At 34.7% G+C, this 23,766-nt stretch overlaps 1 protein-coding gene and 1 long non-coding RNA gene across 2 annotated transcripts in view; one reads left to right on the top strand and one right to left on the bottom strand.

Annotated features, from left to right (window-relative positions):
* Positions 1 to 19: 19 nt before the first annotated feature.
* The window catches only part of LOC142225563 (transmembrane protein 184C), a 99,552-nt gene continuing 75,805 nt past the window's right edge, over positions 20 to 23,766 (bottom strand). Inside the window, exons 4-8 of the mRNA XM_075295348.1 lie at positions 2,250 to 2,385; positions 2,109 to 2,179; positions 1,947 to 2,049; positions 1,525 to 1,885; positions 20 to 1,392 (exon numbers count right to left, since the gene is read on the bottom strand). Of these exons, the coding sequence (XP_075151463.1) occupies positions 1,136 to 1,392; positions 1,525 to 1,885; positions 1,947 to 2,049; positions 2,109 to 2,179; positions 2,250 to 2,385 (928 nt within the window). The 3' untranslated portion in view covers positions 20 to 1,135. The remainder of the gene's footprint in view (positions 1,393 to 1,524; positions 1,886 to 1,946; positions 2,050 to 2,108; positions 2,180 to 2,249; positions 2,386 to 23,766) is intronic.
* Positions 9,139 to 9,564, top strand: LOC142223031 (uncharacterized). Its single transcript, XR_012718503.1, has 3 exons — positions 9,139 to 9,219; positions 9,279 to 9,402; positions 9,465 to 9,564. It is a non-coding gene; the product is annotated as an uncharacterized LOC142223031 (long non-coding RNA).

Here is a 23,766-nt window from a genome sequence, read left to right as displayed (position 1 = left end):
TTAAGAAAAAACATGCAAGTTGCAAGAGAAAAATAGCGATATCTATAACACTTTATTCAGACAGAGTTTATTTCAAATAAATACAAAAGACTTTTATTAGATTAGATTTTTACTATAATTAAAGCTTAATGCGACTTTAAATCACACAATCACAAGTAATGATTTTAAAAATTGTGATTTAAATACAATATGATCTCATACATTTGGGGGATTTTCTAATTTAAATCATTTTAATAGCTATGTACAATTTGTTTAGGAGATAACATGTGTTTACTGTGAATTTTAAAAATAAATCAATTATATGGAATGGTGGATTGATCTCGACTGAAATAAGCAAATCTATAGCCCGTAATATGTCACTATGACCAGATTTGCATAAAAAATATATGTAACTACATATTTCGAAAATATTCTCTGGTTTCATAAAAAAAAAGAGTCCAGTCGAGTGAAGACACAGACTGGACACAGGTTTGAGTATAAAAATCTTCATGTATTTTTCCTCTAAATTAATGAAATAGTAATATAAAAATTATTAAAATATTGAAGGCAACAGAACAAGTCTGCGTTTCTTGCTTATTTCAAATATAAACGTAATGAAATCAAACATAAGTATTAAATTAAAAACACATAAATATGAATTTCGCAACCACATCATTTGTTTTTGAAGTCAACAGAAATTAAATTAAGAAGAGAATTGGCGTTTATCTCAAAAGTATGACACATTTTTGGAAAATAATATATTCAAATGAGATTCCAAATATCAGCTAAATATAAGATGTGATTAAAGCATTTATATTGACTGTATGCCTTTTTAAACGAATGATAAGGTCACAAAATTTATATGCAAAAAAAGATGGTATAGCGTCACAATAATCGTGTTCGTCAAAATGTAGCTTTAATTCGTATTTAGTCTTGTAGAGTGATGTATTAAATTATCTATATGTTAGTGTTACATTGGTCCTAGCTCTGAGTTTTTAAGTTTTCCAGCTCGCGGTGAGCTAAGCCAATCTGATGAATTGTTGCTGGGGTTACTAATACTACCACCCGTCGAAAGTTTTAGGCTACTCGAAAAGCCAATGGAGATAGATTCACTAGCGGATGGATTAAAATGTTGGCTGCCACTGTCATAGCGATGTCATCTTGATGAGCCTATGAATGATGAGAAGTCATCGGGGGACTCTGGAATTGGACTGGGGGCGTTGGTAGTGGATACATTTCGCGCTTGTAAAAAACTATTTCCTCCCGCCATAGGCGCCCCATAATGTGTTGGAAAATCCCGGGATGTTGCTTCGCGTTTCTGTATGCTAATGCCGCCAAAATTAGAATATGAAGGAGTTTGGTTGTGGGTTGACATTGTTATGGAAGCTTTGGAGGTGGTTGGACGGATACCGGCTAATTGGGAGTAAGATGGAGAATCATTGATTATTGCTGCATTATAAACGGGTAACACAAGTCTATCTGTAGCTCCATACCGAGTGGCCTTGGCAAGCGGGTTAGCATAGTTCGATTGATATTTATTATTACCTGTGTTGTCATTAACATCGCATGAAGTTGTTAATGGTTGGCTAGTTCCGGCTTCACCATCATCCTGCCTTTTAGTAATTAAGTTTTCAGACTCGCTACTAGAGCGCCTGGTGCCTCGCGATAGTGGTTGATAACTGTTGCGTCCTTGGAAACGCCGACTTATCGAACTGCTAACTACGCCAAGATGTTCAGTTACATCTTCTTGTATATCTGAGATATCAATCATGGACAAAAAGGCACGACACCAATTATGATTTGGATTGTTCCAGTACTGTGGCGAATTAATGTGAAATGGGTGGTGTGGAAAACTGTAAATATGGGCTACTGCTGCTATAAACATTTCAATGCAAATGAGAAAATTCTAAATAGACAGGAAAAAATGATCAAATGACGTCAATTTTGATATATTATATGAATATTACTTGCAGCATTGCGGCCACATTAGAATCATCATCCGAACCTGGTGATCCAAAGATGTCTTTTATAAAATGGACATATACCAAGACATTCAGAAGCACTCCTTGGCTAAACAATCCGTTAATAATTAATTTAATTTACCCGATTAATCGGAATAACATACTTACAAAAATGAGAAAAACACAACGGCTTTTATGCACAAAAATTTTGGTATAGGTTTCATAGGTTTCAACTCATCCTAAAATATATAAAATATTTATATATTAGATTTAAAACATGTTCATACTAAAATTTAAATCCTAACATGCCTTATTAGCTTTATAAAACAGAACCAAGCAATACATCGCTATAAATTGTGATATGTTGTTGATGACGATTATATAAGGAAAAGCAACATTTCCCGCAAAAGTACCTTCACCGTATACTCCACATAGTTCGCATATTCTACAAGAAAAAAAGAAAATATATAAGTCATCCTTATTGTTAGCCTAATGGCTATGTGGCTAAATAATTGCCGTATTCTCCGCCAGATTTTCATTTTATTTTTTATATGTGTACTCTAAAAGTGTGTTTTATATATTTCGACTATTCGCTAAGACAAAATAAAAAGATCTAAACATTAACCCTATATACATTTGGGTTACCTTATAAAAATCCCGCGGTTTTAGTTTTTTTAATTTCAATTCAATTTATTAACTTAACTAAATAATATACAAGTAGTATGGTTATGCGACTTTTTCTCTCGAGTGACAAAAGTAGAAGAAGGAATCATTAAAGTAGCAAAAGTAAAAACAGTTATAAAACGGGTTTAATGATGATAAAGATAAAATAGTAAAATGAGATAAAATGATGACAGCTGGTTCGAAGTAGGCACGACAGGGTGCCACAGTACTCCCCTTCCAGATGAAAGCTACCGGAAACTTGCAGGAAAAGTTTTGAATCGTCGATACGAGCTCAGCAAACACGGCTGACTCGAACTGTCTGCCACGGTCAGACGTTATTTTAGCTGGTAGGCCAAACCTAGTTATCCACTGGAACAATATTGCCTTAGCTATCGTCTCTGCAGCCATGTCAGGAATCGGCACAGCCTCTGGCCAACGAGTATACCTGTCGATTATTGTAAGGCAGTACTTTTGGCCATTTCATAAAGGAAAGGGACCAACTATATCAATATTTATGTGCGCAAATCTTTCTTTCGGGGGCTCATAACACCCCAAAGGTGATCGTGTGTAACGCTGGACTTTTGCACGCTGACAGGAAACACAATTTTGAACAAAGTTTGCTGTGCCCTTTCTAATCGACGGCCAAACAAACTGGAAGTGACAAACACCCTGGTAAATGGCTGTTAACTCACGGTCATAGGTACTGTAGTTTCGCTACACACCGATGCAGGGCGGCACCCACGGCAATATCTGATGCATCGACATACAGAGCTAAATCCGCGTCTTTGGCTGGATGCGCCAATGCTACAGCATTTATTAATTCTGACTTTCATAGTTCGAAACAAGCCTCAGTTTCAGCTGTCCATAAAATAGGTGTTGTATCGTTTTTGCAATTTTCTTTTATGAGATTTTGGAGCCTCGATTGATTTTCAACGACGTGTGGCAAGAACTTTCTGTAGAAATTTATTATGCCAATACATCTTTTCAATTCTTTAGCCAATTGAGGTTAGGGAAAATCACGAATAACGGAAACTTTTTCCGGAAGTGGCCGAATTCCGTCTGCCGTAACAAGATGTCCCAGGAAAGTTATTTCCGATTTCCCAAATTCACATTTAGCACGGTTTATCACCAGATTATTTTCTCGTAAACGCCGGAAAACTTTCCTAAGGTCACTTTTATGCTGCTCGACACTATGTGATGCTATGAAAATATCATCGATGTACGGGAAATCACAGTCAATGCCACGCAGAACTTCGTTTATCAGTCCCTGGAAAGTCTGCGCGGCATTGCATAACCCAAACGTCATATATTTATATTCATAGAGCCCAAAAGGTGTTGTTATGGCAGTTTTGCTCAAAGATAGTAAAAGAAGAAGATGGGAGATTGGCTTGCGTCATACCAAATGTTGCATTTACCAGATTAGTTTAATACATGTTTGTAATCTTTTAGTTGTTTTTCGTTTTTATTTTTTAAATGAAAAATTTAATTTTCTTAATGAAACAATGTTAAATTTTAGGCAACAACAAAAAAATTACATTTTCCGCTTTATGGAAATTTATTTCGTGCTCTTAATTTCTTTTTATTTGCATTTTAATGCTATGTCAATACTTGTATACGCGTTTGGTTCGAGTATTAAACTAATGTGGTAAATGGTTTGATGTGCTCAGTAGCCAATCTCCCATCTTCCTCTTTTATTATCTTTGGTTTTGCTGACGTTATCCGGATGTATCGGGACTTGATGGTAAGCTCTTTGAATGTCAATTCTTGAAAAAATCTTCATACCCTATTGCTATTGCTGGTAAAATCTGTGAGGTATGGCAGAGGGTATCGATCAGGTATGGTCTGTGCCAGAGAACGCAACCGACCAGTATATTTAGTAAACACCAACATTTGCAATCTTAAATACCAATTGGTAAAAAAATTTCAACCACCAATATCCAATTCAACCGACGACTGTCGGTTTTTGTTAGTATGAGTGTTGGTCTCTCGAAAACACCGTAGTAAAACAATCACACAAATTATTTACCCATATCTCAGCAGTTTGGTATTCCCTTATTTGGTACTCTCTCAATTCTCTTGAGCTAATGCCAACTGCTAGTAATTGTTGTTGTTGAGTGCAATCACACTTAAGTGCCAACCTCATTTTTTGTTTACCGAGCGTTGTTACGATGTCGATTGGTTTAAGATTGCAAGACACTGCATACGAACATTGTTATATACTATTGGTGTTTTTATTCTCGCATTTGTATCAATGTAAAAGAGCGCATGGTTATTGGTGTCTTACTAACTGCCACCGACATTTTGTGGGTAAGATTGCAATACGAAAAAAAGCCACCGGTTGCAGTTCTCTGATCTGTGCATTTAGGGCGCGATAGTCCCCACATGGTCTCCACGTTCCATTACTTTTACATACCATGTGCAGTGGACTCGACCAATTGCTGCTGGACGGCTGGCAAATATCTGATTTAATTAAGAAGTCAATTTCAGCTCGCGCCGCCGCCAGCTTCTCAGGCGACAAACGTCGTGGCCGGGAGAAAACTGTTTGTCCCGTCGTGTCAATTCGATGGAAAATTGTTGATTTTGTTACCGTGCCACATGCTGCCAATTTGGTTATGTCGGCAAACTCATTAACTAAGTCGTCGAATGAGTTGTACGAGTAAATCTCAGCGGCATTAATCTTCTCATGCGTCGGCGTTGCAGCATTAAGCTCTGACGTTCTGTCGATTAGGCGGTTTCGTCGTAGATCGATCAAAAGGTCGAAATGTCGGGTAAAGTCAGCGCCAATGATGGGACTAGACACGTCGGCAACCACAAAAGACCAATCAAAAATGTAATTTGAGTCCCAAATCGACCTTTATGCGCCTTTCTCCAAGTACTTTAATTGGGGATCTATTCGCGGCATACAGTTGAGTTATAGTTGACTTCATGGTGTCGTTCTTTGCAGTGAGAGGAAGGACGGACACGTCCGCACCTGTATCAACTAAAAACATTTTATTTGAAACACGATCTCTCACCTGCAAGCGAAATATTTTGCGTTTCGTACTCGAACTTTCGCTACAATTCGACAAGCGCACCTGGCTTCATGCTGTTGAACCTCCTGTGTTTATTTTGCGATCCTTATGGCGACTTGGGTTTCTACATTTAGGAGCGCTACGACCATGGCGTTGATGATACCAGCAGTCGCTATCGATAGCAGAATTTCGGATTTGTCGGGATTCGTTTCCTGACGATTTGTATCGGGTACAACATTGAACAGCACGGGTAGTCTACTTTTCAAAACGCTTATTTAGGCTTGCTATCTCCGCCCGGATTTCTTCCATGGGATCATGACTACTGCTGGAAACAGCACGCACGTGACTGGTAGAAACTGCGTCCGGTATAGAATCAGCAATTGTCGAAAACTCAGAAGCAGGGCCAATGGATGCTGCTACTACGGACTGAACTACGTCTGGCAATCGTTTAATCCAAAGAATGGCAATGGAAGACGTGCATAAACAACAGAAACGTTTGCAGTTCCCTGAGCATCCTGGTCTTAAACCAATTTCTGCGCGTCACTCTCGTCGATAATTTTGAGGTTATGCAACGCACCAATTAAAAACGTGGAAAGGCTTTAACTTGTTCTTGATCGAATATAATTGATGCCACTGTATGCCACACTTACACAAACGTAGAATTGAATTGAAAAATTACGATTCAGAAACCATTAAAAAAAAATCTTCGTCGCACCACGGGATCACGTCGGGTAATCTCACGTTTGGTAATCTCGTTGTTACCTAATAAAAATCCCGCGGTTTTTGTTTTTTTTTTTTTTTTTTTAATTTCGACAGGGTGCCACATTCATAAAAGTTAACGTAAACTTTAAACCTACACCCAGAAAAATGGTTGGTTGCAATTCGATCATTACAATTATGAGATTATAACAGTAACCTATCATTTGTTACAAGAACAATGTTTTAATTATTTCTCCCATTATATATCCAACACAACTGTAAAAAAGTTCACGAAATCAAATAGAAATTCCCATAACTATTAAATTGGTTACAATAACCAATGCCGATCAATTTAGTTGTTTGTTTTATAAAATTGTTGAGCTAACCACCAGCATAGTGAGACATACAGCGTGGGAATCAACAAGTATAACCAAAAGTTTAGTATACTAAAAGAATTTTAGTTCAATCATGGGACGCACGTAAGGTAGTTGTTGCAACAAATAAATAGTAATATCAATACTGACAATGATGCTACAAAATTTGCAAAACGGGGAACAGCGTCACTAAATTTACTTTTTAATAATCCGTAAAAAATTGAATAATAATTTTCTCATTACCAAGTGTAAACTAGAATTTGGCTTAAGGTAAGTATCGTACCGGTATAGTAAAAACATAATATTATAGAAGTTTCTAAAAAAATTGCAGGCTTCACACACCAACAAACACAAATACCGTTTACGGCAAGCTAGCTTTTTTATTGTATTAGGCACATAAAATTCTAGGACGAGTCAACGGCAGTTCTAAGTTGATCTGTATTTATATCTAGGGGCTTAGGGAGGAAATTTATGGCAAGTATATGTTGAATTAGGTTTTGTAGTTTGACCACATAATAACCATCTGCCATTGGTGTACAAAAATATCCCTATAAAAATAGACAAACATTATTTCATCCGTTTGTAAATTGATCTCACACACCCAGAAAAAAGTGACCCCTTCTTTAAGTTAAAATGAACTCATTGTGAAGAAAGTTGAACTTCGTATAGCGCCAAAGACATTTTTATTTGTTTGAACGATGTGATTTTCGTAGAAATTAGGTATAATGCATTCCATATATTAGTTAACGTTTTCCTATATTTATGTACCACTATACTACAGAATGAAAAAATTTAACTAATTTGAATTCATATATGGAATGATTTTATTGAAATTTTTTCATTCATTTCGACAAATCTTACACATTTGTGGTAAAACTTTTACTTCATAATTAGAACTGCTTACCTTCGTTTTTAAATACAATTTTATTTATTTCTATAAGCAATTTTATCTTCAATAAAAAACATGTTTTATTAATATATTGAATATATTTATTAAGAATCAACAGCATCGAATCTCTTTGAAATATTAGTTTATTATTCCACTATTTCCAATTTCCGTGTGATATTATCAACTGTAAAACGCACTTTTTCTTATTCTTCTTGTACTTTTCACTTTTAATAAGTTGCTGCCTAACGATTTTGTCCTCCTTTTACAATTTCAATACCTACAAATATAAAAAATCATAAAACATTTTTGTTGCAAAAGGTTAGCGTCACTGAATATTACCTGATAATTGAAGATTCCAAAATGAAGACAAATGAAAGGGTTGTTATTCTGCTGGTGTTTTCTTTTTTTATACACTATCACGAACATTGATAGATTTATTTAAAAAAACGAAAATTTTTCTCACTAATTTAAAATAACAAATATTTTATATATTTTATTTGTTATTTATTATATTATTTTACCATATTATTTTTTAACAATCTCTCCGTATACCAAAACAACGCGATTCCAACTAAAAAAACAACCGACGCGCAAATATATCGATTACACCCACGCGCAAACACATCGATTACGATGACAGGTATCGATTACAGGTAGACAATAGAAATTTAGGAAAATTTCCTATATTCTAACAAGTGTGTTTCCTTAAGTTTTGAAAGGATTGCATACTTCTTAGTACGAATGAACTAAAATATTTTTCTATGCCAAGTGTTGTTCGTATGTATGAAAAACTTTCTATTATAAATGAAGTCGCAATTATCATTTTATAAGAAATTTTACTAATTTTGAAGAAACTTGGTTTTAGTTCGGTTTTTGTTTATTTTTACGAATGCTTTGTTATCGGTGAATAAAATTTTCTTTTTCAGTAGTAAATTCTTATACCCAGCGAAGAAAATAGTATGAGTAAAATTCCATGCCTTATTCTAGTTAATGAACTATTCCTAACTGCTTACAGTTTAGGATTTTTTTACTGAAACGAGTAAATTTTATTATTTTTCACAAAAATTTACCTTAATGGAAATAAAATGGATAAACGAAGGCACTTTTTTCTGGGTGTATATGCACTCGTTTCAGTAAAAAAAAACCTAAACTGTAAGCAGTTAGGAATAGTTCATTAACTAGAATAAGGCATGGAATTTTACTCATACTATTTTCTTCGCTGGGTATAAGAATTTACTACTGAACAAGAAAATTTTATTCACCGATAACAAAGCATTCGTAAAAATAAACAAAAACCGAACTAAAACCAAGTTTCCTCAAAATTAGTAAAATTTCGTATAAAATGATAATTGCGACTTCCTTTATAATAGAAAGTTTTTCATACATACGAACAACACTTGACATAAAAAATATTTAAGTTCATTCGTACTAAGAAGTATGCAATCCTTTCAAAACTTAAGGAAACACACTTGTTAGAATATAGGAATTTTTCCTATATTTCTATTGTCTACCTGTAATCGATACCTGTCATCGTAATCGATGTGTTTGCGCGTGGGTGTAATCGATATGTTTGCGCGTGGGTTGTTTTTTTAGTTGGAATCGCGTTGTTGTGGTATACGGAGAGATTGTTAAAAAATAATATGGTAAAATAATATAATAAATAACAAATAACATATATAAAATATTTATTATTTTAAATTAGTGAGAACAATTTTCGTTTTTTGAAAATAAATCTATCAATGTTCGTGATGGCGTATAAAGAAAGAAAACACCAGCAGAATAACAACCCTTTCATTTGTCTTCATTTTGGAATCTTCAATTATCAGGTAATATTCAGTGACGTTAACCTTTTGTAACAAAAATGGTTTATGATTTTTTATATTTGTAGGTATTGAAATTATAAAAGGAGGACAAAATCGTTAGGCAGCAACTTATTAAAAGTGAAAGGTACAAGAAGAAAAATGCGTTTTACAGTTGATGACATTACATGGAAATTGGAAATAGTGGAATAATAAACTAGTATTTCAAGGCCAGTCGATGCTGTTGATTCTTAATAAATAAATTTAATATATTAATAAAACGTGTATTTTATTGAAGAAAAAATTGCCTATATAAATAAATAAAATTGTATTTAAAAACGAAGGTAAGCAGTTCAAATTATGAAGTAAAAGTTTTACCACAAATGTGTAAGATTTGTCCAAATGAATGAAAAATTTTCAATAAAATCATTCCATATATGAATTCAAATCAGTTAAATTTTTTCATTCTGTAGTATAGTGGTACATAAATATAGGAAAAGGTTAACTAATATATGGAATGCATTATACCTAATTTCTACGAAAATCACATCGTTCAAACAAATAAAAATGTCTTTGGCGCTATACGAAGTTCAACTTTCTTCACAATGAGTTCATTTTAACTTAAAGAAGGGGTCACTTTTTTCTGGGTGTATATAGCCTTTGTCGTTAGCACCTTTTGTAATTATTTTCGTAATTTATTATGACTGTAAATCTTGTAATAAATTAATAAAATCTCAATATAATCTGCCCTTTCATTTAATATTGGAATTTGGTTAGGGTAATAATAAATAACATCGAGGGCGGTTGCATCAACAAACCAAACAATATGAGATTGCGACAACCAATGCAAAGTTGGTCCAACATACTACCATGCAGTTACAATTGCCAAATGTTAGTTGTGCTGACAGATATCATTGATAGTTGATGGAACCTCCTGCTTTCGGTTGGCAAATAATTCAGTTGAGGCAACGAATTTGTTTTCTGGATGTATTATTACCGTACCAATTCCTTCAATAAACTGTCAGTAAATTATTATGAATATAGGCATAAGAATATCAATAGATATTATTTTCGAATAGACATTCGGAAATAGTGTGTAGTGTACCTTCCTTTTTGTAGTAAAAAAAAAACGCCTTTTGTTCTTGAGTTGTTGATTTGATATTAATCGTGTCTGTTCTGGTACACACATGTACAATTTTCGTGTGGTGTCACACTAAAAGGTGTTCTGGCCAACACTATACACCGTCATAGACCTGAAAAATGTACACGAACATTTCTTTTGTGTAGGCTTAGTGTACAGCCATCGTATGCAAAGTTAGAAGTTTTTATAACAAATAAATAACAGATTCTGAAACTTTAATATGTTTTTTTTTATAAATATTTGCAAATTTTATTGGGAAAGTCACCAATATATGGCAGAAACCACGATTTTAAAAATCCATCTAAAATTTGAACCGAAACTTCCTCTGATTGGTGTATAAATTTTGGGGTTGTTTTAATCAGCTGATTTTCAGTGTGTTCGAAAGTATAATGTTGCCACAATTTTTAAAAGTTAACACAAAAAAGTTTTAAGCAAAATTATCTTTGATTTTTGTGAATAATATCCGCTTTCCTAAACAAATCAAAGGTCTTTTTGAAAATATAAGGTAATTAAATTATAACTTTTACAAAATCAATGGGCTAAGAAAAGTGAATTTTACCAAATTTATTGCATGAAAAATATGGCATCTTCAATTCTGCAAAGTGTTCTTGGTGCACAAATCACTGAGCAAATTAAAAAAAAGAACGCCGCCAATATCTTTCTGCACATGGAGGCCGCCACGATAGAAAATTTGTTTGCAATATTATTGTAAATATTTAAGCAATACAAATGAGAAAAACCTTAACAGAATAGTTAATTATGCCCACTATAATTAAATTTCCTTTAATGTATGGATGTTGAAAACTGTTTGATCAAAACCAAAATAAAAACTTCTCCGCCGTCAAAAACAAAAAAGAGAACGACACGGCGATCGTTTGTTCATGAGTAACATTGAGGAGGGATAGAAAAAAAACAAATCAAAACAGATTTGAAGCATCACGCAATTGTCGCCTTCTTATTTGTTCTTGATAAATTCCTCTTGTCCTTACATTATTCACTGCTAACAAAAATCTGGCAGGCATTTTATGGCTTTGAATTACACACTTACATTTAACTTTTTATGTTTATACCGGCAAAATATGTTTTGTTTATAATTTCTGTCTGCAAAAAATATGGCTTGCAGAAAAAATCAGCTGTCACATTTTTCGATTAAAAGTCCGAAAAAAGTGTTCACACGTGTGACTCAGAACAACTAACTTTGTGTGTGGTGTGTAGAAAGTGTATAGTGTGGTGCACAATGCGGTGTGACCCAGAACAGGCATGAATTTATTTATAAAACAATAATTTTTTCTTCGCAAAATAAATTCCAAAAGTCTGCAAAACAAGAATGATTTAAATTAACAACTGTACAGTTTGGTAGAACTATTGGGAAACAACAGGAGGAGATGCGCACATTGGCTGGTAACAACTACTCTTTGTTGATAACAACCACAAGTGGGTGACAGACACAGACACCAATGTTTGTATCCATTAAGTGGCCTGCGTTGTCATTCCACTAGTAGTGTTCCTTATACTCCAACCAACCTGCAAAACAAGAATGAGCGCTTTCCAGGCCAGAAATATCGGTTACATATTCGTGCTTTGGTTTTCTCAGTTCCGTAGAGACCGGCTGTGGTTTCATCGTGATATGTTCCTTCATGCGACGGCACCACTAATTGTGCATCCTCCAAATCGTCGTTTGCATAGCAATATAAAATGCCATCATTCAAGATATAATTTCTACCAATCCATTTTAGTGAATTTTCATCTTGATTCTCTATCGACATTTTTATTTCATTAAGGTACTCATCTTTTTTCCTGTTCCTCTCGTATCTCGGACGGTTTCAAGGATAATAACCATTTAAGCGGTTGATGGTCCGTTAATAATTTGTCACACGCCCAAACAATGGCCAAAGCTTCCCGCTCTGTAGTCGAATAATTTCGTTCGGTATTTCTTAACAGGCGGCTATCGTATTCGATGGGGTGTTGCTGCGGACCCTCCCCCTGGAGCAGAACTGCTCCCATTGCGTATGCACTCGCATCTGTGTGAATAAGAAATGGTGTATCACCCACCGCCTGCTTTAAAATTGGAGAAATACTTAAGTCTCTATTCAACTTATTAAATGCATCTTGTTCCACATCTGACCATTTCCATGCAGAATTCTTCTTCGTGAGATTTTTTAAAGTACGTGCTATCTCTGCATAGTTTTCCACAAATCGTCGATACCACGAACAAGTCTGTATAAATTATATTAATTGCTTTAAATTCATAGGAGGCTTTCGGTCTAGTATCGCCTGCACTTTAGAATCATCTACGGCTATTCCTGCCGGTGTTAGGACATGTCCTAGAAACTTTACCTTAGGGCAACAAAAACGAAATCTTTGGTTTAACTGTAATTCAAACATGATTAACCTCGCTAGGACACGGTTTGAGTCTTCCAAATGTTTTTGTAACGACGCAGAGCATATAATTATGGGCAGGCCAAAATACATACTTCTGGGATGTCAGATTTAAAGCAATTAATGAGTCTTTGGAATGCAGCGGAGGCGTTCCTTAACCCAAAAGGCGTCCTCTTGAAACGAAATGTCCCAAACGATGTAATAAAACACGTTTTATCTCGATCTTTGGCCGTTACTTCCACGTGGTAGTATCCACTTTGTAGATCTAAAGTTGTCATATATCTTGAGCTTTTTGCGCCGTGTAACAAGTCATCCATGCGTGTCTATCTGGAACCGTGATAGAATTTATTTTACGATAATCCACGCAAACTCGAATGGACCAATCCTTCTTACGGACCATAACGACTGGTGAGACCTACGTAGATTCACACTCTTCTATTATATCGTTCTCCAGCATAGTCTCGATTTCACATTTGAGCTCACGTGATTTTGCAAATGAAAGGCGATAAGGGGGCGAAAAAATTGGATCATGGTCACCAGTGTTAATTCGATGTACAGCATATGGTGTTGGTTTTTCCGATGTACAAACACGATATCGTGGCTTACACAAGAAGTTGGTCTATCTGTTGCTTTTCTTCTTCGTTCAAATTGTCGGCATCGTTTGATTTCAAAATATGTGTATTGTAAATATTCAGTGGCATAAACATGGGTTCGCCTTTCTCGGCATTGTGAGTGTTATATGTGACACCAGGAACCAATTCCAACAAATTCGTTCCAGGTGGCCATTCTTCAGTGAAATAAAATACTTGGGCAGGGCAATTTTCAAAATGCCACGATCTTTTTCACATACTCAAAACAATTTCTGCTTCTTCCATGAAATCGGATCTAAGCAATGTCATAGAATTTTCTCCATCTGGGAACACCAAAAATTTTATAGACAAACAGCGATGGCCAATAACAATTTTGCAAGTTGTTGTCAAAATATCTCTTATGCTCGATGAACCGTCTGCAAGTGTAGCATGACATCTAACTTTGTCAAATTCACAATCTTTGAATTCCATAATACTTCTTAAATTTGCGCTGGCAATACTGGTCTTTGAGCCACAATCAAAGTATACTTGTCCCGGAACACCAAATATTTCAACATTGGCCATTGGTATGTCCCGTCCCGTACACAATCCAAGCGCATTGAAAGCAACGTTTATTGGGGTACCACCACTTCGTTCTTTGCTACAGTTTGGACATGCATATTTGGGCTTAATTACAATAGATTAAGATGTACTTGGCTTTTGCTTTGCCATAGCTTCTTTTTTTCTTGAAGCATTCCTCTTCCACATGTCCCTTTTTACGACAAAATGTACATCGCAACACAACTTTATTAGCAAGCTCAGTTCTAGAATCGGCAGCTTTTCGTTCGTGCAAAACATGCTCTGCCTCTCTCGCGTCGGCAAGGTTAGGTTAGGTTAAAGTGGCAGTCCGATTAAGATTCAGGCTCACTTAGACTATTCAGTCCATTGTGATACCACATTAACTAAAAGTACCTATTACATATGGGCACTTCTAGTTTTAACCGCTGAACCTTCCTGATTATTTTTCTTTGTTGAACCAACCAGATTGTTCCAAAAACATTAGCAGACTGCTTAAGTTAACGTTTTCCAGATCCGCCAGTTAACTTAAGCAGTCTGCTAATGTTTTTGGAACAATCGCGTCGGCAAGCAAATCATTAAAAGTTTCGAATTTATCATGTCTATCTGATCGGCTTCACTCGGCGAATTCGGCAAAACGGAAAACAAAACTCTTGGTGCTTTCTGGCATTTTCATTTAGTGCTTTTGGTGCTTTTTTCAATTTGAACAGTATTAAGTTTAATTGACGATATCTTTTCATACAAAAATTCTGATTAGACTTTCAAAACTCAACTACATTGGCAAATGTAGAATTTGATTGTTATTAAGGTGGCATAGATTATTTTTTTAATCAATATTGGTATTTAGGGTATTGTCTACAACCAATTTGGCGCAGGCATACTTATACTATGCTGGGAAATGTCTAGCGACGAGTGCTTAATTTTTGAACTTGATAAAGATGTAATTAAAAACGTTTGTATTAAATTAACAAAAACACTCATAACTGAATAATATTAATATTTCCAAATTTAATGTCGAAAAAATGTTTTTCTCCTCTAAAAAAATATTTGAAAGACATTCAAAGTGATCAAGGTGTACACTGGAATAGAGGTTCATAATTTCATAAAATTACAAATGCGTCAAATCAATACACGAAATCTTTTTTAGTAGTAGAGCATTGAATTTTAGTTGGCTTTAGTTTTTGTGGTGGGAGGTAGTATGTTAGAATTTATAATACATTTTTGGTGCTTTTTGCCTTCCGGGAGTTGGCATCACTGAAAAAGAGTTTCGTTAAAAGCACAACTCAACGACTCAATGAAAACAGCTGTACACATTTCATATGTACAAAAGGAGTAAAGAGTACAACTATATATGAGAGACAGAATTTAAACTAACGAAAGCAAAATTTAATGTAATTGAATGATCTATATTGATTAGAGTGACCGGAATGTCGCAATCTTGTTCGCCTTAACCCCACAAAAGGAATCCCCTTTCCAGATATTGGGATAGCCAAAATTTGAGCCCGATTAAACGACGTTAACACGTGCCGCTCATCGCTCAAAATTAAAAAAAAAACGAATTTTTTGGCCAAAAAGTTGACGCATTGAGCCATAACTCAAGAACGGTAAATAATAAAAACACGCACGATATCACAAACGATAGCTTATTTTCCTTAAAAATTTATGTTATGAACAAAATTGTTGTAACTCTGAGTCAAACCGAGTTACGCCAGCCTTTGACTTCGAAAACGCGACCTGGTGCCACTAGGAGCATACTTCATATATTATGTTATTATATATTATGTGATAATTTTTTAATTTTAATTAATTTATTTAATTTTTATATTATTTTTAATTAATTTAGTTAATTTTTATTTTATTTTTATTTAAATATATAGAAATCAATTTACCTAGACTCTGAAATGGCATCCACATCAGGTGTACAAAGCCGGTCCAAGGATAAAATATTTCTTCTTGGCTTTCTCATTCACCAGATCACAAATTGTAAACTACCCTCAAATCGACAAGTTTTTTTGTGCTTATTTTATAATTTACGTACTATAAAATTAACTCTAATTTTTTGGCAGAAAGCTCGAATCCCGGCTAAAGATGAGAAGAATGCAATAACAAAGCTTGAAAAACTTCACGTCGAGTGTGTTATGTATATAGGTACATGTAATCTCTTTGTAGCATAAGTCTCATATAAGTCTCGTCTCTCTTCAAGTATATACCGTTACATTAAGTGTACGATCATCAATAAAAAATTAATAGTTTAGTCTGCTTTTAACTGCCGTGCGTTTCATTTCTCGGACATATCACCTGGCGACGAGGATGGGATTGGAGTGAAAGGCATCAAAAAGTTTTTGAGAATAGCAAAAATCTTTTAACGGGAATCAACGTCCTCACGCATTACGATCCGTCAAAAACTATAATTATTTCGTGTGATGCCAGTCCATATGGAGTGGGAGCCATATTGTCCCACATAGTGGATGGAAAGGAGCATCCTGTAATGTATGCATCAAGCACGCTAAAGGCGGCTGAGCGTAATTACTCTCAACTACATAAGGAAGCCCTTGCAATTGTATTTGCTATAAAGAAATTTCACAAGTATATTTATGGACTACCTTTTGTAATTGAGAGCGATCACCAGCCATTAAGAGAAATATTCTCTGATAGGAAAAATTTGCCTTCCGTTACATCAAGTAGACTACATAGATGGGCCATATTTCTCTCTTCTTATGATTACACTATTCGTTATACAAAGGGCTCTCAGATGTGTCATGCAGACGCCTTGTCAAGACTCCCAGTAAAAGGGGAGATTGAGGAAGAAGCTGACAGTATTAACATTTTCCATTTATTAGATGGAATAGAGTTAGACATAGGTGATGTCCGAAGTGCGGTAGATAATGACTTTGATCTTAGTAACGTTTATGAATTTGTTATGTCAGGCTGGCCAAAGGAAATACCAGCACCATTCGAAAGGTATTTTCATAGACGTTACTCGTTGGGAACTGAAGATGGATGCTTGTAAAGGGTGATTTGTTAAGAGCTTGATAACTTTTTTTTTAAAAAAAACGCATAAAATTTGCAAAATCTCATCGGTTCTTTATTTGAAACGTTAGATTGGTCCATGACATTTACTTTTTGAAGATAATTTCATTTAAATGTTGACCGCGGCTGCGTCTTACGTGGTCCATTCGGAAAGTCCAATTTTGGGCAACTTTTTCGAGCATTTCGGCCGGAATAGCCCGAATTTCTTCGGAAATGTTGTCTTCCAAAGCTGGAATAGTTGCTGGCTTATTTCTGTAGACTTTAGACTTGACGTAGCCCCACAAAAAATAGTCTAAAGGCGTCAAATCGCATGATCTTGGTGGCCAACTTACCGGTCCATTTCTTGAGATGAATTGTTCTCCGAAGTTTTCCCTCAAAATGGCCATAGAATCGCGAGCTGTGTGGCATGTAGCGCCATCTTGTTGAAACCACATGTCAACCAAGTTCAGTTCTTCCATTTTTGGCAACAAAAAGTTTGTTAGCATCGAACGATAGCGATCGCCATTCACCGTAACGTTGCGTCCAACAGCATCTTTGAAAAAATACGGTCCAATGATTCCACCAGCGTACAAACCACACCAAACAGTGCATTTTTCGGGATGCATGGGCAGTTCTTGAACGGCTTCTGGTTGCTCTTCACTCCAAATGCGGCAATTTTGCTTATTTACGTAGCCATTCAACCAGAAATGAGCCTCATCGCTGAACAAAATTTGTCGATAAAAAAGCGGATTTTCTGCCACTGATTTTGGTAATAAAATTCAATGATTTGCAAGCGTTGCTCGTTAGTAAGTCTATTCATGATGAAATGTCAAAGCATACTGAGCATCTTTCTCTTTGACACCATGTCTGAAATCCCACGTGATCTGTCAAATACTAATGCATGAAAATCCTAACCTCAAAAGAATCATCCTTTATTATGGTGACCGCGTCGTCATACCAAAAACTTTACAGGAGAAAGTTCTTGAGTTATTGCATAATGGTCACATAGGCATTGTAAGAATGAAGTCATTAGCAAGAACATATGTTTGGTGGATAGGCATAGACCAAGATATAGAAAACTACGTAAAATCATGCCACGTGTGTTCTATATCTCAGAACTCTGCCAAGCCTATGTTAACATCATGGCCTGCATCTATGTACCCGTTCGAAAGGATACATTTAGATTTTTGCAAAGTTGAAAATATTACTATTTTGGTCATAGTAGACACATTTTCAAAATGGATTGATGCGAGGATAATGAAGGTCACAACAGCTAGCAACCTTATTGAAGTATTACGTTCATTTTTTTCAATTTTTGGATTACCACGACAGCTAGTGAGTGATAATGGACCCCCATTCGGATCGAGAGATTTTGTTTTATTTTGTGAAAACAGCGGCATTGAATGTCTAAAATCACCACCGTATCACCCTCAAAGTAACGGACCTGCTGAAAGAGCAGTTCAGACAGTGAAAGCTAGCTTAAAGAAATACTTATTGGATCCAAAGTATAGGAATAAGTCTTGGGATTTCAAAATTAGTAATTTTTTGCTGAAGTATCGAACTACACCAACAGCAGTAACCGGCACAGCCCCTGCACATTTAATTTTTCGATTTAAACCTAAGACATTGTTAGACAAATTAAACCCAAAGGCAACAAATAAGAAAACAGAAGAGAAAGGTAAAGAAAACAAGACTATGAATGAAAGTAAGAATGTAAAATCAACAAACAAAAATACAAAAACAATTACCACTCCAGAATATAAAATTAATGAAACATTTCTCTATAGAAATGTGTTTAATAATTATCACAAGTGGATTCATGCTAAAATAATTAAAAAACTTAGTAGTCTAAGATATTGTATTAACATAAATGGCAGGTCAAGAATTGCACACATCAACCAATTGAAAAAATTCGTAGGAAGAGAAATTAATTCTAATAGAAGAGTCTTAACATTTTGTAGAGATAGAAACACAAGAAAAAGAAACTTTGATGAATTCACAGGAGTCATATTAAGACGCTCCGAGAGAATAAAGAAACAAAAACAATACAAATCAAGTTCGGAAGAAAGTTTGTAAAAAAAAAAAAAAAAAAACAAACGAACATAGTCTTTTGTTGCTGTTGTTGTACAGTTTTATATATTTAATGTAATTGTAAGCTTATTAGTTTTTTTATTCATGTTATTTTTTCTCAATTAGGTAGTCTCTATTTAAATTGAGGAGGAAATGTTATGTATATAGGTACATGTAATCTCTTTGTAGCATAAGTCTCATATAAGTCTCGTCTCTCTTCAAGTATATACCGTTACATTAAGTGTGCTTTTAAATACCTTTCGAATGGTGCTGGTATTTCCTTTGGCCAGCCTGACATAACAAATTCATAAACGTTACTAAGATCAAAGTCATTATCTACCGCACTTCGGACATCACCTATGTCTAACTCTATTCCATCTAATAAATGGAAAATGTTAATACTGTCAGCTTCTTCCTCAATCTCCCCTTTTACTGGGAGTCTTGACAAGGCGTCTGCATGACACATCTGAGAGCCCTTTGTATAACGAATAGTGTAATCATAAGAAGAGAGAAATATGGCCCATCTATGTAGTCTACTTGATGTAACGGAAGGCAAATTTTTCCTATCAGAGAATATTTCTCTTAATGGCTGGTGATCGCTCTCAATTACAAAAGGTAGTCCATAAATATACTTGTGAAATTTCTTTATAGCAAATACAATTGCAAGGGCTTCCTTATGTAGTTGAGAGTAATTAAGCTCAGCCGCCTTTAGCGTGCTTGATGCATACATTACAGGATGCTCCTTTCCATCCACTATGTGGGACAATATGGCTCCCACTCCATATGGACTGGCATCACACGAAATAATTATAGTTTTTGACGGATCGTAATGCGTGAGGACGTTGATTCCCGTTAAAAGATTTTTGCTATTCTCAAAAACTTTTTGATGCCTTTCACTCCAATCCCAAACTGTATTGTTTTTCGTTAGATCATGCAATATGTGAAGTTCAGACGATAAATTTGGAATACAATGATTATAATAATTAATCATTCCTAAGTACGACCTAAGTTGGGTTTTATCCCGTGGTGTTGGGGCATCGATAACCGCTTGAATTTTGGATTTCGATGGTAAAATTCCCTGACTACTTATGGTAAATCCTAAATAGTCTATTTCTCTCTCGAAGAACTTACATTTTTCAAAATTAACCTTAACATTGAAATGCAGTAGTTTATCTAAAACTCTTTGGAGATTGGCGTAACATTCCTCCTACTAAAATATCGTCAAAATAAACAAGTGTCTTCTCTAACCCTTTCAAGATTTCACATATTATTTTAGAAAATAATTGAGGGGCAGTTTTCAAGCCGTAGATAAGTCTTGTAAATTGGTATAACCCACGATGAGTATTAATAGTTAAAAGTTCGCGAGATCTCTCTGTTACTTGTACCTGGAGATACGCACCAGTCAAATCCAGTTTACAGAATAAATTCCAACCAGCTAAGCTTGCAAGAATATCATCCACACGGGGAATGACATAGTGTTCCATCTCAACGAATCTATTAACCGTCCGTCTACAATCTACACATATTCTAATTGCTCCATTGCCCTTATTAGCAATAACAATAGGACTTGCCCACCGGCTTCGATTTACAGGGACTAGAACACCTTCATTACACATTTTGTCTATTTCGTCATCCACCTTCTTTCTTAACCCGTATGGAACTGCATAAGCCTTGGAAAATATGGGATATGATTCCTCTTTCAAACAAATTTCTGCGGTGTATTCTCTAATAACCGAACTATTAGAGCTTGAGAACAACGATCTATATCTTTCAAAATCAAAATCCGATATAATGTTCACATTTGCCACTTCAGAAATCATATCCCGCCAACTGGGAACAAATACATCTAACCAGTTTCTTCCAAAAAGTGGGTCAAATCTCTGGCTTGAATCCAAAATATACAATTTGACGTTTTGTTTTATACGTCTAAATTCTACATTAACATTTACTGAACCAACAACAGTAACGCGGTCACCTGTTACCACTTTAAGGCATTTGTTATCGTCTCTTATTTCAATATGTTTAAGATACAAATTATAATCTGATATATGCATAACGGAGACACAAGCTCCCGTATCGATTTCCATATCACAGTCTAAATTTTCAATTCTTACTTTAACTAAGAGACGTTTTGTATAATTGCATGCAAAATTGTATAAATTGTTTAAATAATCACTATCACTGCTACTCGTGTCGTCAATGTTATTCAGCCTTTGTTTATTTTTACCTCTTCTGTCACGATTTCTTTTGTTTCCATTTTCATCATTTTTCTTGATCCAGCAGTTTCTCTCTATATGCCCTCTTTTATTGCAGTAGAAACATTTTATCCCAGTCTCTCGTTTATTTACTTCCATATTCGTTCGTTGAGTTTTTAATCTGTGTATAGAGTTGTTCTTCATCATCTCCACTTGACTCTGTGTCATATCCAATGACAATGCAAGTTCACATGCTTTATCGAAGGTGGTTAAAGAATTATCGTTCAGCAATCGATTTTGTATACCTTCATTGCACAAACCGCACACGAATTTTATTAAAAGTGCTTTATCAAGGAATGATCCGAACTCGCAGTCAACTGACAATTGTTTTAACTCCACAATATAGTCTGATATGGTTTCAGATGGACTTTGTTCCTTCTTAAAAAATTTGAAACACTCCATGATCACATTTTTCTTAGGCTTAAAATGAGACTCCAGCCTTTGGATTATTTGATCATAAGTAAAATTACTTTCTGTTCGCGGCGACAATAAGGAACACAATGTTTTATAAAGGTCTGCTCCGCCAAGACTAATAAGAAATGATTTTTTGTCTTCATCGGTTTTAATCTTATTCAACGCCAACAAATGATTTAGCCTATTTGCATATAGGCGAAAATCATCACCAATGTTGAAGGCCTCAATGGTTCCTACCAATGCAACATGAGACTCTGCCATGTGTATTTTTTTTATATATAATTTTTATATAATATATATGTTCTCAACACAATCATTAACTCTTTTGCCTCGTCGCCAGATGATATGTCCGAGAAATGAAACGCACGGCAGTTAAAAGCAGACTAAACTATTAATTTATTTATTGATGATCGTACACTTAATGTAACGGTATATACTTGAAGAGAGACGAGACTTATATGAGACTTATGCTACAAAGAGATTACATGAGATTATGCTACAAAGAGATTACATTTCTCGGACATATCAGAGTGGAGAATTCTTCAAAAAGACAGGAAGAAAACATCGGATACGATCAAAAACAAATTTAAACAGTTTGTTGAAAAGTTAGACGATCTATTTGATATTGCTCATCAAGATGCCTTGACTCTGATGAAATCGGAAGTAGATAAGGCTTTTTTCGTGAAACAGAGGCAGAAGGGCCGTCCAGGTTGCATGTCTGGAGTAGATTGCAAGTTATCTAGAGCTGAAGAAATCAAGGCGCAAAAGGAACTTGAAAGAATTAACCGACAAATCCAAGAAGAATATTTTGATATTGGTGAGTTTTTTTATATTATTATTCCAATTTGTTATTATTTTCTTGATGCTTCTTAGGGACGGATGACGAATACAATTTCGGAGAAGAAGAAGACACTCAAGAGGACATCATTTACCAGGAGCTTGAAAACTTGGAGGCAATGGACATCCCGGAAGAAGCTGCAGAAGATCTAGGTCCACCTGATAGAAAAAGGATGAAAGTTCCATATGCAAGAGGCGTACACGAGATTTTAAACATGAAATTGTCAATTTTGTTAGATCGGTGTAAGGTATCCGACACAGCTACTCTAGAGGCACTTAACCTTGACCCTCTTAAGTACAAAGTCTCCAAAACTTTATTACATACTAGAAGGAAAATGTTCAGAGAACAGTATACTAAAAATATTTTAGACAAAGTAAACATTCCAGAAAAAGAGGCCGTGGTTGTCCATTGGGACGGTAAACTTTTAGCGGGCGTTTTAAACAATGAGCAAAGTGAGCGAATAGCTATTGCTATTTCATACGGCGCACATTGGGGTATTTCATACCGATTTGTGTGATTAATTCAAAAATTCAAATCGAAGATACCCATCCATGATAGGTACCGTTCGAAAGAGAACAAAATTCTGCATCACTGTGTGAGAAAATAATTGGAAAAAAGTCAATGGTATCTGTGCACTGCGATTGCAAATTTGACGTTTTCTTTACTTTGGTGCGCGAGTTACGTTGGCCACACCACACATTCGAACATGCTGACACGTTGGCCACACCACACATTCGAACATGCTGACGAGGCATGTTCCCACCAGCTATAATGTTATTCTGTATATATATATATATATATATATATATATATATATATATATATATATATATATATATATATATATATATATATATATATATATATATATATATATATATATATATATATATATATATATATATATATATATATATATATATATATATATATATATATATATATATATATATATATATATATATATATATATATATATGTATATATATATATATATATATATATATATATATATATATATATATATATATATATATATTATATATATATATATATATATATATATATATATATATATATATATATATATATATATATATATATATATATATATATATATATATATATATTTATATATAT

This window comes from Haematobia irritans, chromosome 2 (assembly GCF_050003625.1).
Source record: "Haematobia irritans isolate KBUSLIRL chromosome 2, ASM5000362v1, whole genome shotgun sequence".
Lineage (NCBI taxonomy): Eukaryota > Metazoa > Arthropoda > Insecta > Diptera > Muscidae > Haematobia > Haematobia irritans.
This window is presented reverse-complemented; position numbering and strand designations above follow the sequence as displayed.